Source organism: Elaeis guineensis, chromosome 9 (genome assembly GCF_000442705.2).
Source record: "Elaeis guineensis isolate ETL-2024a chromosome 9, EG11, whole genome shotgun sequence".
Lineage (NCBI taxonomy): Eukaryota > Viridiplantae > Streptophyta > Magnoliopsida > Arecales > Arecaceae > Elaeis > Elaeis guineensis.
In genome coordinates this window covers 2,226,084-2,242,703 of record NC_026001.2, presented here as the reverse complement: position 1 = coordinate 2,242,703, position 16,620 = coordinate 2,226,084, and the positions used below count along the sequence as shown (strand labels likewise).

Here is a 16,620-nt window from a genome sequence, read left to right as displayed (position 1 = left end):
CTAAATTTTTAAGATCTGTTTGGATGATTGGGTCCACAATCTTTTGGGATTTATGGGTTAGGCTAATGCAATCAAAACAATAGACTAGAATTCATGAGTACTCGTAGTATTTTTGGAATGGGCTAGTCGATAGGTCTTTTTCAAAGATACTTTGGATGTTTATGATATTTTTGGAATGGGCTAGTCGATAGGTCTTTTTCAAAGATACTTTGGATGTTTATGAATGTAGATCTTGTTCAATCTGATTTTATTCATTAATGATTCAATCTACAAATTTTATAGGATTTTGGATTCAATTATTCAAATAGCTCTAAATGAAAGCCAAGTGGAGCAACATTGTGAGCTTTATTCCCTGTTGCAGATAATGAATAATGCTAGTGTTTTAGGAATCTTTAGTTGTTTGTTAAGTTACTCAAAAAACACCTGAAACCTCATTAGCCTACTAATGAATAATTCTAGCATGTTAGGAATCTCTAGTTGTTTTTCAAGTTACTCGAAAGACACCCAAATCTCATTAGCCTACTAATATTAGAGAAAAATATTTTACAATAATTAACAAACATTTTCCTGATTATAAAACTTCTATCAAAATGATGACATAATAGACATGCTAATTAACAATTTAATTAAATGTGCCGGTAAAAAAATAATTACATCCTATAGATGGTGTGATTGGAATTTCATAAACAAGCATAATTTTTGAACCGAAAATCTCTAGTATCTCAGAAAATCTGCACCACGCGCTACCATTTTTTAATCAACGGTCTTGATGAGTTGATTTTACACCGAGGGGCGATGAGCCTCTTATCATCGCGGGAGACGACGGGTAGAAAAGATGAGATCGAACTCTCTCTACGGTATTCAGTCTAGCTGCCCAATAGTAGCGAGAGCAAACGGAGTGATGGCTCTGAGTCGTCTCCAGCTCCTCAAGCCTCCGCATCCCTCTCCATTATTATTCCCCACCATCTCATCTCCTCCTCGTCTTCTCTCCCAGTCCCGCTCGCTTGCCAAGGGCTTCTCCACCCGTCGTCTCTTCTGCTCCCAATCGGATGGGTCGCTCGAGGTCCGTGCGGCGGATGGCGCCAACTCGCCTGTGCGATTCCTCGTCTTCTTCGTTTTTTGATTTCTTTTTCTCCCCTTATTATTTCTGAAGCAGGATTCGGGCGCGGGGGAGAGCTCTCCGTCTATAGTGGGCGATCTTCTGGATTACCTCAATGAATCTTGGACTCAGTTTCACGCCACTGGTACTATTGATTCTGAGATTCGATCTTTTCCTATTTCGAATTTTAATAGAAAAATTATCTTTCAAGATCAAGTTGAATGAATTGTCCAAAAAAACTCTAAAAGAATCTGTGATTTTAACGAGATGGATTTTTTTTTTTTTGGATGTGTTTTTTTCGCATTTTCAGCTGAAGCGAAAAGGCAACTGATTGCAGCTGGATTCCGTTTGCTAAATGAGAACGATGATTGGGACCTGCAGCCGGGAGGGCGCTACTTCTTCACGCGGAACATGTCCTCTTTGGTTGCTTTTGCAGTCGGAGAAAAGTGAGTCATCTATCCTTCCTTGGCGTATGTGATGCATATGGAAATCCGCGGCCTTTTGTACGTGTACCAGCTGTTTAGATTGTTGTTATTGTTGTTGTTGTTTTGGTTAAGGGAGGCCAAAGTTCATTGCTGTTTAGATTGTTGTTGTTATCGGGAAAAAGCTAATCGTTTATGCTTGACATGGAAGACACGGTTTCACATGAGTGTTCTGATCAATAATTTTAACTCGCATGATCTAATCATTCGTAATAAATTTCCACTGAAGGCTCAAAACATTTCATGCTTAAGCTGAAATTGTATGCTGCATATTGCAAAACCATCATTCAGTTATCATTAATACTCGCATAAAACTCGTGCATTGCATAGGTATGTTTTTTTTTTCCTCTTCTTTCCCCAAACCTCACTGCGGAGAAGAAACTCCATTAATATCAATACCCACATGATGAATGGAGAATTCTGCATAAGCCGATCATCTGTATAGAAACTACCATCATTAATACCAGCATCATTAACACAGCCTCCCATGTTGTGCGGGATATGATTTTTTTGTCCTTTTTGCAACTATTTTTGAAATGCAATATGATAATGTATCCCGTCATTGATATCAACATCATTAATAGTGGCTTCCATATGGTGAATTAAGAAAGCAAAATTCTCCGTGAAGAAACTACTGCTATTACTATCGGCATGATTAATATCAGCCCCACATGATTCACGGGTATAGTTTTGTCTCTTTTTTCCAACTAATTTTTTCTCTTATGTAGTTAATTATACGAGAATAAATGATACTTAAGCAAGATACTCTTATCTGTTACCTAAAATCACCTGTCATTAAATGAACCAATAATTTTCGCAAAAGGAAATGCAAAATAATATAATAGTTGCTTATAACAGATATCCGTTAATAAGTAATTTTTATAAGCTTATCTTCCTCTTGTATCAACTATAGGAGTCCTATTTGTTATCCAAAATAAAGAACTTTATTGATGATATTATTAATAAAGGCATCCACAGGGCGAATGGTGCACTTAGCACAAATTGAGCCTCCATTACACACACACACACACACACACACAGATACATATATACACACACATACACAGATACACATACACATACACACATATACATATACACATATATATATATAATAAAATAGATATAAGAGTCCTACTTATTATCCAAAATAAAGAAATGTATTAATGATATGATTAACATAAGCATCGGAATTATTCTATCTTTTTTAAATTCTTGATAATTTTTATCTGATTAAGTCAAAAAAAAAAAAAATTGCAAATCCTCTCAATTTCACAGGATCATTGCCTTGCCTTTTGCAGATACAATGTTGGCAGTGGGTTTCATGTAATTGCTGCTCACACAGATAGCCCATGCTTGAAACTGAAGCCCAGATCTGCATCCTCCAAGTCTGGGTTTCTGATGGTAAATGTGCAGACATACGGAGGAGGCCTATGGCACACATGGTTCGATAGAGATCTAAGTGTAGCTGGAAGAGTTATCCAAAAAGCTAGTGATGGTTCCTTTGTGCATAAGCTTGTCAGAGTGAGGAGACCTTTACTGCGTATACCAACACTGGCCATACATCTTGACCGGTTGCTACTTGTTTCTTCTTTTTATTGCTGATTGCTACCTGTTGTTATTTTTAATGCGAAAGTATGGTATTATGTTATTTTTAATCACTTGTAGCTGTTTGAAGTTGGTTGTGCAGAATAAGTCATTTCTAGTTTTTAAAGTGTCGAGATATTCCCTTAACATAGTTACCAAGTCTTTGTTTGGATGTAGCTGTTCAATTACACACAAATACTTTTGGTGAGGAACTAGAATATACCAAAATACATGGAGTGCAGATCCTATTATCTCATATCAAACTTATCCATCAAATACTCCACTTATCGAGATGGAGATTTCATGATAAACTTAGTGAAAGTTGTTGGGAATTTAAATCCGACAATGCAGTGAGGGATGCCATTCATCCAATGTGAAAAGGAAATCAGTTAATTCAGGAAAACAAATTTGACCATTCATTCTGACCGATGCATGAAATAGTTCATCTTTCATATGACTCTTATTTGGCATATATTTAAAGCACATACTTTTCATTCACCATGTTAGGCTCTTTATGTTGATTAATCATGGTTTTTTGATTGGAATATGATTGATTATAACTCAGTATTAGATTTGCTCAAAATAAAAGAAGGCAACATGGAATTCTCTAAAGCTATTTGTGAGTCTGTCCTCTTGGATTTTAATGGCATTTTTTGATGGAGATCAATGTTAAAGCTGAAATAATTAAGTGTCGTGCTAAAGCATGTCATAGACACATGCAGGCAGATACATGCACCCATGTAGACATGCTTAATTACTTCATATAGAAATTTTGATACATCTAGCATTACATGGCTCAGATTTTCAGTTCAACTCTAATCAATTCTCTGAAGGTTTGGTAAATGATTTGCTTTCCAAGGAACTGGATGGACATGCCAAGCATTTGAACTGTTCAAAGGGATATCTTGAAGAAGTTGTTCTCATGGTTGAGCATAGTGCCAATTTGCTGGGTGTTCTAAGGTAGGTTGAAGAATAGATTCAATGATTCTGGAGATAAAAGTTTAGATATTTATCAATGTTCAAAAGTTTCAGGGAATTTTTTTTGAAGAAAAATTTGAGTTAATAGGGTGCAACTTGGATTGTACTCAACCAGAACCTGCCTGCCCAACCCATTTATTGATGGGTTGGGCTGAGGTTTTATAAATTTAGGTGGGGGTTGAGTTCAAAAATTGCAACCTGATCCCAAGAGGGTTGGGTTAGGGCTGACGTTCAACCTAATAAGGTCTGACTTAACCTGACCCATAAATAAATAAATAAATAAATAAATCATATTTACATTTCATATAGATTACTTGTATGTTTATATAATTGTATCATTGGTCTTGTTAAATTATATTATGTACCATCAAAATTATAAGATAGTTTAGATCATAACCCAGTGAATATTAATCAAACAGAAAGATCTTAAGAATTTCTCTATCTTAAAATTCCTATTCAACGTGATTAACATGGCGCATTCCAACCCAACCCAACTAACTTGACCTAACCTAAATTTAGCTTAAGGCTGCGCTGGGTTGTGTCGGATTAGAGAAATCCCAACCTGAAATCTTGTTGAGTTGGGATACATTATGGTTGGGACATATAGAGATTGGCTTGGGCTAGTGTCTTCCTCCACCTGACTTAACTTGCCTGAGTTGCAGCCCTCTGAGTAAATGTTGAAAGCTTTAATAATTTGGCAATTTTTCTGACTAGATTATCTTGGGTGGTGAACTATAACACATAAAACACTTAGATTTCATCATTATTTTCCTTTTGAGAGTATTTTATTTATGAGAAATTTGTTCCATTCTTGATTGGCACCCATTGTTCATATGCCTTATTATGATAAGGAACTCTGCTGCTGAAGTTATAAGACAAACATATATATATATATATATATATATATATATATATATATATATATATATATATATATATATATATATATATATATATATATAAAATATCACATTTCTATATCAGTCCCTTTTACAACCCTACAGCCTCCATTTGCCTCCTGTACTCTTTGTTATGTTTCCATGCATTTCCATTTGATTCTCTTTAAGGTGCCCATCTCATTTATTTATTCTTCCAATTCACCTGTGCCTATGCATGAAAATTGGGTTATGGGTACAGAAGATGCACTTGTTTTAGTCCTTTATATTCATTTTGTTTTCATAGAAATATTAACTTATTCCTCTTTTTGTATAGCACAGTGAACACAGAAGGGTTCAAACCAAACTTTGAGAGTCACCTTGTTCCACTCCTGGCAACAAAACTTGAGGAGGCACAAGTGAAATCTGAAGACAAAAAGTCTTTATCAATCTCTTCAAAAAGTGTCCATCATTCACTGCTGTTGCAGGTATTTTCATTAATATTATTTTTATTTTTTGCTAAGTTCCTGATGATGTCACATTTGTAGTTTCAAATAGAATTATTAGGGCTGAAATCGGATTGGATATGGATCGGATATCATCATATCCATATCTATTTTTGTTTTGTCTGACGGATACAAATATGGATACAGATATTATTCGGGTGCAAAAATTGATATCCATATTTGTTTTAAACGGATATGGATACAATTCGGATATTGGAAGTATGGATATAATTACGGATATAACTTGGATAATTAAACTTTATGATTATAAAATCAAAGATATTACTAGATAGATGATAAATCAAGTTAATAACATGTTTATATGATTGTATATTTTTTTAAAAATTACTAAGTAATATATAAAATTATATAGGATTACATGTAGATTTGGATATTCGGATACGGATCGGATGGTTGTCTATCCATATCCATATTCATTTTTCTTTGACGGATATGCATACGGATATGGATATTAGTCAGATCCTTAAATTTCTATCCATATCCGGATTAATTTGGATATGAAAACGGATCCGGATGGATAATATCCATACTACTTTCACCCCTAAGAATTATTGATGAGATTATTAGGTTATTAGCAACTTCACATTTCAGAGTTGAAAGTAGGAAGGTGGTGGACACAATTTGTTGATTTATGAACTCTGCATTTCAGGTGTTATCTGAGGAACTTGGATGCAATGTTGATGAAATAATGGGTATAGAGTTAAATGTTTGTGATACACAGCCTGGCTGTCTTGGAGGTGGAAATAATGAATTTATCTTCTCTGGTAGACTTGACAATCTTGCTTCGAGTTATTGTGCACTCAGATCTCTTCTGGATTCATGTAAGTTTCCTGGAGATTTAGCCAATGAGCAGGCTATCAGAATGGTTGCTTTATTTGATAATGAAGAGGTAATCATTTCCAATGCAACTTCAAATCATGGTCCTGTCTTCTGTACCATTTTTCTGTTTTCAGTGGCATCTCTTCTTGCAGCATTACTTTCCTCTTGTTTTCTGCTTTGACCTAATCATTGTCTCTATATCCAGTCACTACATTTATCTTTGTATTCTGGTCTTATTTTTTTGTAAACAAGGCAAACATAATGAATTTTAATATGTGGTCGTCAACTTCAATGGTAGTATCATACTGATAATTGTAGTGAATTTATGTATATTAAAATGTAGAGAAAGGCATTTCTTACAGTTCAATCATGGAGAATTGATCTTAGTTAAGTAGATATGAGACAAATGTTGTTTATATCAAATAAATGCTCTTGAAAAGCTGTTTTTTTGGAAGGAAAATCCGGTGTAGGAGCAAGTGCTTCTTACTCATATTGCTCAAACTTCTGATCTAAGTAATCTGCAGTATTACTAGGGTGTCTGTGGGCGCTGATTTTTTCCCAGACTTGGAAATTCACTAACAAACTTAATTTGCAGTGTCACATGGGTTTTCTCAACTTTGCAGGTGGGATCAAACTCAATACAAGGAGCAGGCGCACCAACCATGTTCCAGGCCATGAGACGCATTGTTGATTGCTTAGCTCAGGATTACATAGGAGAGGGTGCTTTTGAACGTGCGATACGTTCATCTTTTCTTGGTATGCTGTTCAAGTGTTTGCCTTTCTCCCCTTTTTTGTCTCGAACTGGTGACAGATCAAGTATTATCAGATCATTTGTAAAAGGTAGTCTAAATGGAAATGTGAATCCTTTATCACTTGCATATAAATCATTCTTGGTTAATTTTTGTAAACTGATAGTGATCATGTTATTACCTTGTTGTACATGTATGTATCTTGTCTGTCTATTTGTTAGTTTGTTAATTATCTCATACATTGATTTGCTATTGACTGCTGGTGCATAGGCCAGGTTAGTTCTATGACGTCAGCATGCAGAAATCAATGAATGCTAATTAATTGAGAAAGTGATGCAAGCATGTGAATTGATTACTTAGTTGATTACTTTTAAAATTTCTGATCATAAGATGATCACAGGTGAATTTGAGCTAATTATGGTCTTAACTGATAATGTAAGCAATGCTATCTCAAACCATATACAGTCCTATCATTATATAATTTAGTAGATGTTTAAATTATGCAAGTTACACATAGTTACCAGTCTTGTTAAGATGAAGCTTGCAATCAGCAAGAGCTATGCTTTTGATAGCATCAGTATGTGACCTATTGGCAATATAAAACTGGGTACTTTTTCAGTTATAGATTAAAATTTGAAGTTTACATGCACATTTCTAGTTGCCCCATTGGTTGGTGGTTATTTCTTCAGCATACGGTGGGAAGTTGGCATTAATAGGATGAAATTTCTTCCAGTGGAGGAAACTCCTGACTGTACAAGCCCAATATTTTCGGGACACTTGAAAATTGAAATCACCTTTTACAAGGAATGTTGACTTAAATGACGCAGGAGCTGTAGAGCCTGGTGTGCCATCCTCCACTCTTGATGGAGGGTCACCGCTTATTTAGTAGTTCAACTCCAGTGCAGGTTCCTACTCCCTCATCGAAGTCGAGTGATTGCCACCTGACAATTGGCTGTTAAGATGCCTTGTTTGTGCCTACGGAGCTTTTTTGGTGGCTTGGGATTCTTCTCTTATGTTGCTATCTTCATCTAAACTTTGACCATTTTGGATTTATGCGGTTAACAATATATAGAGGCATCAAAATAGGCCCTCAAAGAATCAGACAATCAATGCCAGTGTTGTTGAGGCTTGCAGTTGTGATTAGTAAAAATTATTAATATTATATGGTTAATTTAATCCAGCATTCCTTCCTATATGTAATTTCGTAACCTTGAAATAACCAGATCTTTTGTTTTTGTGTTTCCCCTACCCAGTATCGGCCGACATGGCACATGGTCTGCACCCAAACTTTTCAGATAAATATGAAGAACACCACAGGCCAGAGCTACAAAAGGGGCTTGTTATCAAACATAATTCTAACCAGCGCTATGCCACGAGTGCAGTAACTGCCTTTCTTTTCAAGGAAGTGGCAAATATTCATAACCTCCCTGTTCAGGTATTGCCTATGGGATTAAATGCATTGCATAGTAATTGCTATTGCCACTTCAAAAATTTCCTTTTTTGCCATGTTATTGATCGCTTTGGATTTTAAAACATGAAAATGAATTTTTAAATCAATTTTTTAATCAAAAATTCGATTTCTATTAATTGCTGGCATTGTGATTACTGTCCTATTTACCCGATTTTTGTGTATCGACAACATAATTGCCTGGAAATAAATCTTTTAGAGATTGCTTAATGCAACATGCAAAATCTGTTTCTTTGCAACTTCTTTGTTACAAAACCATAATTTGGGAGTTTCCATATGTCAATATTGTAATGCTTAAGAAGCATATGAACAAAAACATGTAATGACGTGAAAATAAGAAGTCATAACATACTTTTCAACTCTCAGATTGATTCTATGTTTGAAATTATGGCATTTTGTATGTTATAATTTGTTCTATGTTTTTCATGGATTCTTTTGGAATAAAGATTTGCATGTTGTATTTCTGCTGTGTATAGCCCATTCATCAAAAAATTTTGTATAAGAACTTCTAGTCATGATCTGCTTTACTGTTTGTAGTCTGTTATCATGCCATCTGGTGATCAATATTATGCTCCTTCCCTTCTTTCCTCATTCCCTCCCTCTCCATGTGTGTGCACGTACATGTGTGCATGCGCATGTGCATGTGAGAAAGACGGAGGCTCATGGTCTTCTCTTTCACTATGAAAATTTTTCTCTTGGAGTCTAGAGTCTTAACTAACAACTCAGGTGCCATGTAATAGTATGCAAAAAGTGTTTGAGAGAAGGTTATGTTGCTATCCCATAGAGATTACTAGTGATTCTTTAAGGATTGTCTCTTGCCTGTCTTTAATGTTAGACAAGATTGGTGACTCAATTCTGTTCCTCATTTTATTTAGTCTTTGATTTCCTTTCAAGAGCTTGAAAAAGGAATATGTGGCAAATGTTTTTTTATGCCAGTCACAACATATGTTGGAGGGGGCACATCCTTTTTCAAGGTTAACAACAAAATTGGCCTTAAAAGTTGTTTGGATTGATGTCATTTACCATATTTCCTTCTAAGTTTGTTTGCTTGAAGAGCTCTGTTCAACCACTCTAACACATTCCATTAGAATACTGTGGTTGTTGTCTCTTCTGCTAGTATGGAAGAGCAGACCTATAAGATCTTTAATTGGCTTAAGATGTAGGCCATCATTGGCACTTGATATTCTTCCATGCGCCACACCTTTTTTTTTCATTGGAGGGACTTTCTTAGCATTTATTAAGAATTAAAAGTCGCTTGCTTGCTGCTTTCAGTTGTTCATCTAAGTGCATCCTACTAAGTCTAGAAGCCTGCTGCCTTGTTTTGAATGTATAGCTGCTTCTTCACCATGACATTTAGAAAGAGAGGTCATGACATGGTTCATGGAAAAACTGAGAATGTTATTTTCTGTCCTGCATAGTTTGTGCTACAAACTGTACATTATTTTTAATTCTTCTGTGGCCTGTGGGTACCACATTTTAAATTGATAATTTTGTCCTTATCTTTGTTCTGGATAAAAGTTACAAGCAGCAAAATGGAGAATAATTTTGACTTGTTAAATCCATGCAGGAGTTTGTTGTAAGAAATGATATGGGATGTGGATCTACTATAGGCCCCATACTTGCTTCTGGGGTTGGTATCCGAACTGTAGATTGTGGCATTCCTCAGCTGTCCATGCACAGGTGTGTCTATCTCATCCTCAGGCTTTACTACATGTACATAAATTCCAAGCAAATTTGTTGCTTCAATGTGAGAAAGTATCATCTCTATAAATTACATTAATGGTAGGAAACTGAGAGTTTGGGAATGCATTAGATCCAAAACCATATGGGAAGCCAAAATTTGTGTTTAAAGTCATGCAACATAAGTCTCTTGAATGATGACGAATCAGTTTTTATGAGCATAAAAGTGACAGTAAGCAAGTTTGATTGGCTGAAAGTATAACCTAAAGCCTGATCCTCTGGCCAAAAAATGAAATTAAGCTGGACTTTTGTTTGTCTAAGTCAATAGAACCACGATTTGGTATAAACAGGTGGTCTGGCAGATGCATGGATATCTGCGTGCATAGAAGTCAACTTCAAATGAGAATCCATCTTGCGATTTACTTGGTTCCATAATCTTGGTCTCCACCATCTATATTTTAGTTCATGTCCTTATCAGGGTCACGCCTCCCAAAACATTATTAACGGAGCAGAACCATATATGGATCCTAGTTGTCTTCAGCTTTTGCTTACGCAAGTGAATAATCTCATGTCCTCTATTGGTTCTATTCCTAGCTTCCTTGTGGATTCTATTTATTATGTTCTTGACGCATCCATCCTAATATGTTAACATGGTTGCAGAGCTCGTCTTATGCACCGGAAGTCACTTCATCAAATTATTGCCCATATCAAACACATTGTCTAGTTGACTTATTCTGCTAGACAAACAATTTTTTCGTTATTTCTCCCTGATATACCATGGTAAACTTGTATCACTTTGATCACCACATTAAAAACCTTGATCCCATATTAAGGAGCCAGTGTTGAAATTCATCCTTCCATACACTCTGATGCCTCATCTCCATAAAATTTCCTTATTATTCTGCGTCTGATTATTACATTGTTGCTGTTGAATATAAACCCATTGAAAAGAAAATGCAAGTGTTTCTCTAGGTTTAAATGGAGCAGTCTTCAGAGACATGGCGAGAATCTAGCCTGGCATATCTATATATTTCGGTTTGCATATCTACGGGAGTGGATGTAGCTCTAGGTCGATCCAACTGCTCATCAATGTTAATGGTGTTGATATGGTATTACTGCCATCACATGAACATCAGTAACCCTGTATTTTTCCAAACACTGGATTTGGTGTCCTGGCCTGATGGTGTAGTAGGTCCCTTTGTCCTGGCATCTTTTTGCGTGTAGCTGGATGGGTGGGCTGTGAAGTTGCCGTCCAGTTACCGTCCAGGTTGTTTACGGTTTTTAGCTGAAAAGCTATTGGTTATTTGATGATCATTCCTCTCTGAATTGTCTTTTTCGTTTGGACCATATAGCTTTTCCTGCCATGTAGACACTTATGAATCAAGTAGGCAGCATAATTTTGTGCTATTCGTCTGAATAGCTCATTGAAAATGGACAGAACCAAACTGCTCTGTAGTGCCCTTAATTCTTCTGGTATGATCTGAGCCCTTAAACATCATTAATTTAACTTGGCTCCCACCTTTTATCCCATCTATGATCACTGAGCATCTCTAAAATTTAGGGTGAATTTTCACGTGCAGTGGCCCAAGCCAATTAATGGTGGGCTATGGTCTTATTTAATCCAGACCACTCAATTAATGATCGGCATATTTCACGGGTGAACATCTAGAAAGAAATTGTCTCAAAGGGGGAAAAAAAAAGAACACTTAAAAAGAAATCGTGCATATTACTTGATTCAATGTGTGTGGTCTTCCTACTTTTCTGACAGTATTCATGTAAAGCTCATATTTACAATAAAATCCTTGCAATACATATAGCATACATTAAGTCTCTTGATTATTGATTTCATAAATACAGGATTTACAATTTATTTGGCAATCTAGTTTTTAACTATATAATTATATTTTCTTTTTGATTTAATCAATGTAATGTCGGACATTCTAGCACCATGTCACTAGTATTAGCATTGCATTTGAAGTGGTGCGTTTAGTGTCATTTACAGTGCTACAGCTCTTATAAAATTTAGCAGTGCCTATATATTGCTAATCATGTTTTTACACATTAATAAGAGTATGCACCACACCTAAGGGGAGATTAAGTGACCTCGAAATGAGTACTTGGATGACTTGTGCTCAATCATAGGCCATGTATGCGCTGGACTCTGGACTGGAGAGCCAAATTTAGCGGCAGTGTGAGTGTATAACCACCACAAGAGCAAAATCTAGTTATAATGGGAAGTTAATAAGAAAAGTGAAAAGCTCTATTTTATGTTTAAATTAGTGTCATTTTGGAATAAATGCTTTTAGATATTTGCTTTTAGTCTCGACTGTACTTTATTTGTTTTCTCGAAATAATATTAAAACACAAAAATACGCGGACCGTTTTGTTTTAGCTTATTTTATGATGTAATCATTGCAAAGGGGCTCAAGTGGGCCGTTGATGGGACTCCGAACTCAAGCACACATGACACATACTATCTCAGGGTCAACTGGGGCGTACGGATGGGCCATGGGTCATGTCTCACTCTCTGATGTAATGTCATGGTGGACCCTCATCCCTCTGTCCCTGTGTGGACTCTCCTTTTTTTTCTAACAGACGATGGTCTTTGTTATGTTTAAGAAACACATTGACCTCACGTCGAATCCATGACATCTGTCTCTGACTCTGACTTATCATCATCCATCAGACTTTTAAATCTCAGACATAATCTCACAGTGGAGATTACTGCATCTCTTTAGGGATCCGGTTTAAAAAGCCCATAATTATAACGGGGACAGCTTAGGAAAGTTACGGGGCATCTGCCAATTATTCCACTGCGGGGCTGTCTTAATTCTTCCTGCTATTACACTGCAAGGTTCCCTTTGTTTTGATCCCACCGTACACTAGGGACTGTGAACTGTTCACGGGGAAAGATCATGCATCAGATGGTCTATGATAGCCTTTTTCATATGGTCTCTGTCCGTCTGTAGCTTGCCCATCCAAAATCTAGTTGCATCATTGGTGAGGTGGCTAGCCAAACTAAGCTATTTCTGGCCCGACAGCCGAGCATCTGTATTCCATTTGATCAAATCCGTCCCTTACTATGCATCATATGTATGGTGAAACTTAGATCGTTTCACTTTGTAGTGCAAGCTAGTAGCCCTGAGGGTTGTGATGTAACTTGTCGACTGTTATTACTTCGGTTGTTCATGTTTAATTTGCTTGTGGTCCAAGCACATAGATTATGCATTTAACCTTAATTTTATATTTAGTCATTTTATCACCTCAATCATGCGTCGTTTTTTTTCTTACTGGAAACCTTGATCTGTAACATTAGAAATCTCCTTATAACTTTTGAAAGTTTGCATGCTAAGAAACTAGTTTGACAAACATATTTATTTAAATTCAGAAATGTGGAAATGATTCAATGATTCAACACATATAAAACTGAAGTAAACAGAAGTGGAACTTGGAGCAGGATTCTGGTGGCTACTTGTTCCGTAACTTAGAGACATCAAAACTTTGACTTAGTGAGAAAGTAGCTGAATTTTCAAGGTATAAACATTGACTATATCGATAAAAGATAAAAGAACATTTTGTGCATGTGTCGTAATTTTTTTTCCCTTTTTCCCTGAAAATAGGGAGCATTATAATGCTAACTGGTCTTTCGTGTCCGGGATGCAGCGTGCGGGAGATATGCGGCAAAGAAGATGTGGATATCGCTTACAAACATTTCATGGCCTTCTTCCAATCTTTCTCCGACATCGATAGGAAGCTAAGCGTGGATTTTTAGGTGATATCACAGGTTTCCTTCTCTATGTTGTTTCAAACTATTCATAGTTGCAGTAAAATCAAATTGTTTAGCATGTAGATTTTTTCGTCCCTGTTGGCACCGTTTCACATAGAACGAAGAGAAGAAATTCTTGTAGCAAAGCTAGATTTGATTACACAACTATATATAACTGCTCTGTGGCAAAAGAGATCCAACAGCATACATTTTTAAGCTATCACACAAAACCATCCAAAAAGTCCCCAGTAATACATTTCCACTAGATCAAGGCTTGCTTGCGTCAGGAGTGTTGGTGCCCGAGGGGGTGGCGTTAAGGTCCGGGATACGGCTGGGGTTGGGACTGGAGTTGGAGTTGGCATTGGATTTGGCCAGCTTCTGCTTCAGCTCAGACAAGAGAGCCTGGTTCTCCTGGTTGAGAAGCTCGGCCTTCTTCCGCAGCCTTTCGTTCTCTTTCATTATGTAACAGTTCTGCAAATAGAGCTTGGAGTTGATCCTTTCCATCGGTTCTGGTCAGCAACGGTACCTTAAAACAATACCAACAATAACCAAGATTAGCTTAGGAGAACAAAGGAACCATGAATTGGTCCGAGTTAAAGTGGTGAGCAACACTCATATTTATTTAATGAAATGACTTAAATGTTTTTCCGACGGGGGAAAAAAAAAAAAAAGGTTAAGGCACTGCATCCTAGAAAACCCCCGGAGAACAAAAAGCTTTGCTCAAAACATGCATAACTGAACCTTCTAAAGCAAAAGAAGACCTTACCATGTCATGGACTCTGTGCCATGGCACCTAAGGCAGGTGGACATGTGTGTGCGTGTGCGTGCGTGTGTGAGAGAGAGGGAGAGTCTTAACTGCAGCATCTCTCCATTTCTATTGTTTGCGTGAAATATAAATTGGAAGAAATGAGGTTTCACATAAGACAGATCCAGTAGATAACAAAAATGAGGTTCGAAAGCAGTCACCGATAAAAATTCCCTAAAAAGGATTCACAAAGAACGACGGACCTACAAATATAAAACAAACCAATTCCCATGAGAACGAATTCCATCTATTGTCCTCCTCCAGCAGGGAAAAAATATGAAACCAAAAAACAAATCTAAACCAGCACACCAACTTCAGAATGAGAAAACAAGATAGATGATGCCAACAATCTCTCACTTCTCAAACAAAACATAGACTACCCTGCACATCAAGCTCAGGTATTCCAAAAGAAGCAGCTCCAAAGAGATCACCTTTTGGGAGTTTTTCCTTCGAAGTGAGTAATAAGAAAGACAAAGTATGATGGACAGGAGGGATGGAGTGATGTATGCGGTCGTGGATGGGCTTTCGGAGGTGGGGTGTGGGGATATTTATAGTGCAGAAGATGAAGGGGTGGGGAGTGAGACATGCCTCTCTCTCTCTCTCTCTCTCTCTACACACACTGTGTGACAATTCTTGCTCCCTCTCTCTTTCCATCTCTAGCGTGGCACAGGAATCATGCATGTATGCAAGCAAGCAAGCAAGGTGAGGCGGCCGGGAGGGGGCGAGAGTTTAATGTTAGCAAATGATGAGGTTGGGAGGGGTGGCGTCACGTGACGGTGGCGGGGTCCGGGGGGCATTCCGGGAATTCCTTGAGCCCTCCACATGATGATGGGTTCGGCCGGCCCAAGATTCGCAATGATGGCCCCTTCGGCCCCCACCCTCCCCATCATCACCCCTCATCGATGCTCTTTTGTTTTTTCCCATCATCACCATTATTATCCCATTTATTATTATCATCAGCATCTCCTAATTTTACCCTCCATCCAGTCCTTCCACCTACGGATAAAGTAAAAAACTAGATTCAAAATGATTTAGGCTGTTCGGTTAACTCATAGGTTGTACTAAATTTATTTTACCTTTGCTGCTTAATTTTTCCTTTTTTATTTTTAGTCTAGGAATTGCTTCGTAGTCCCTGTTTTGATTCATATTCTTTTAACGTTCTGGTCCCCGGCCTGTGTGAAAGTGTGCGTAAATGAGGTATAAATGCAAACTAGATCTTAGTAAGGGCTCAGGTTGTAATTATAAAATTACAATCAAATGAGGGACCGGAGTTAAATTTTACTAAAACTTTCCATCCCAATTGGTGCCCCACCATCACTAATGTTAGTCTTTCCTGCTGCCCGCAACACCTGCATGAAGTGGACGTGGGTTTTGTTTTTCATAATGACGGATTTGCCCTCAGGATGCAAGGGGGGCATAAGGGCAAAATGGTCAATCCGTTGGGACCTCGTCCGGATCATATTAACCGTCGCTGAGATGGGAGAGGCGTCTCTTCTACAGTGTTTGACAAACTTTTGATGCATTTCCGGCCGACTTTTGATGATGTTTTGCCGGCATTGTGACAACTGGACTATGGCTGGTGGGCGTGACCGACGCTAAAACGATATGACGCTTTTGCCCCTGCGGGTGATGATGTGACCGAGGATAGAATGGTCAATTTGAAGCAAGAACCTCGTGAGGCTCGTTAGATATTTTCCGCGGGAAATGTGGCAGGGAAGGGGCCCAAAGGGATAAGAGATTGCTCCGATTCCTTCCACCCGCATAATCTCTTGTATGCTTGTATTG

At 37.4% G+C, this 16,620-nt stretch overlaps 2 protein-coding genes across 7 annotated transcripts; one reads left to right on the top strand and one right to left on the bottom strand.

Moving 5' to 3' along the window:
- Nucleotides 1-851: 851 nt before the first annotated feature.
- LOC105033870 (probable aspartyl aminopeptidase) lies at nt 852-14,239 on the top strand. Of its 6 annotated transcripts, none has more exons than XR_012134245.1 (11): nt 853-1,063; nt 1,157-1,244; nt 1,410-1,545; nt 2,883-3,155; nt 5,359-5,509; nt 6,198-6,437; nt 6,991-7,207; nt 8,370-8,551; nt 10,152-10,264; nt 13,653-13,798; nt 13,928-14,239. XR_012134245.1 is itself a non-coding variant. In XM_073243099.1 (10 exons), the coding sequence occupies exons 1-10, from the start codon at nt 902-904 to the stop codon at nt 14,012-14,014; spliced, it is 1,692 nt and encodes a 563-aa protein (XP_073099200.1). In that variant the 5' UTR covers nt 852-901; the 3' UTR covers nt 14,015-14,239. The 6 variants fall into 6 exon arrangements, 4 of the variants coding, with proteins under 4 accessions (XP_073099200.1, XP_073099201.1, XP_010907133.1 ...); XR_012134246.1 differs by having other exon boundaries at nt 13,885-14,115; XM_073243099.1 differs by lacking the exon at nt 13,653-13,798 and having other exon boundaries at nt 852-1,063; nt 13,885-14,239.
- LOC114912947 (protein LITTLE ZIPPER 3) lies at nt 14,183-15,514 on the bottom strand. Its single transcript, XM_029261423.2, has 2 exons — nt 15,267-15,514; nt 14,183-14,556 (listed from the first exon to the last, which is right to left on the bottom strand). Exon 2 carries the CDS (start codon nt 14,532-14,534, stop codon nt 14,298-14,300), a length of 237 nt encoding a protein of 78 aa, XP_029117256.1. The 5' UTR covers nt 14,535-14,556; nt 15,267-15,514; the 3' UTR covers nt 14,183-14,297.
- Between the last annotated feature and the right edge of the window lie 1,106 nt (nt 15,515-16,620).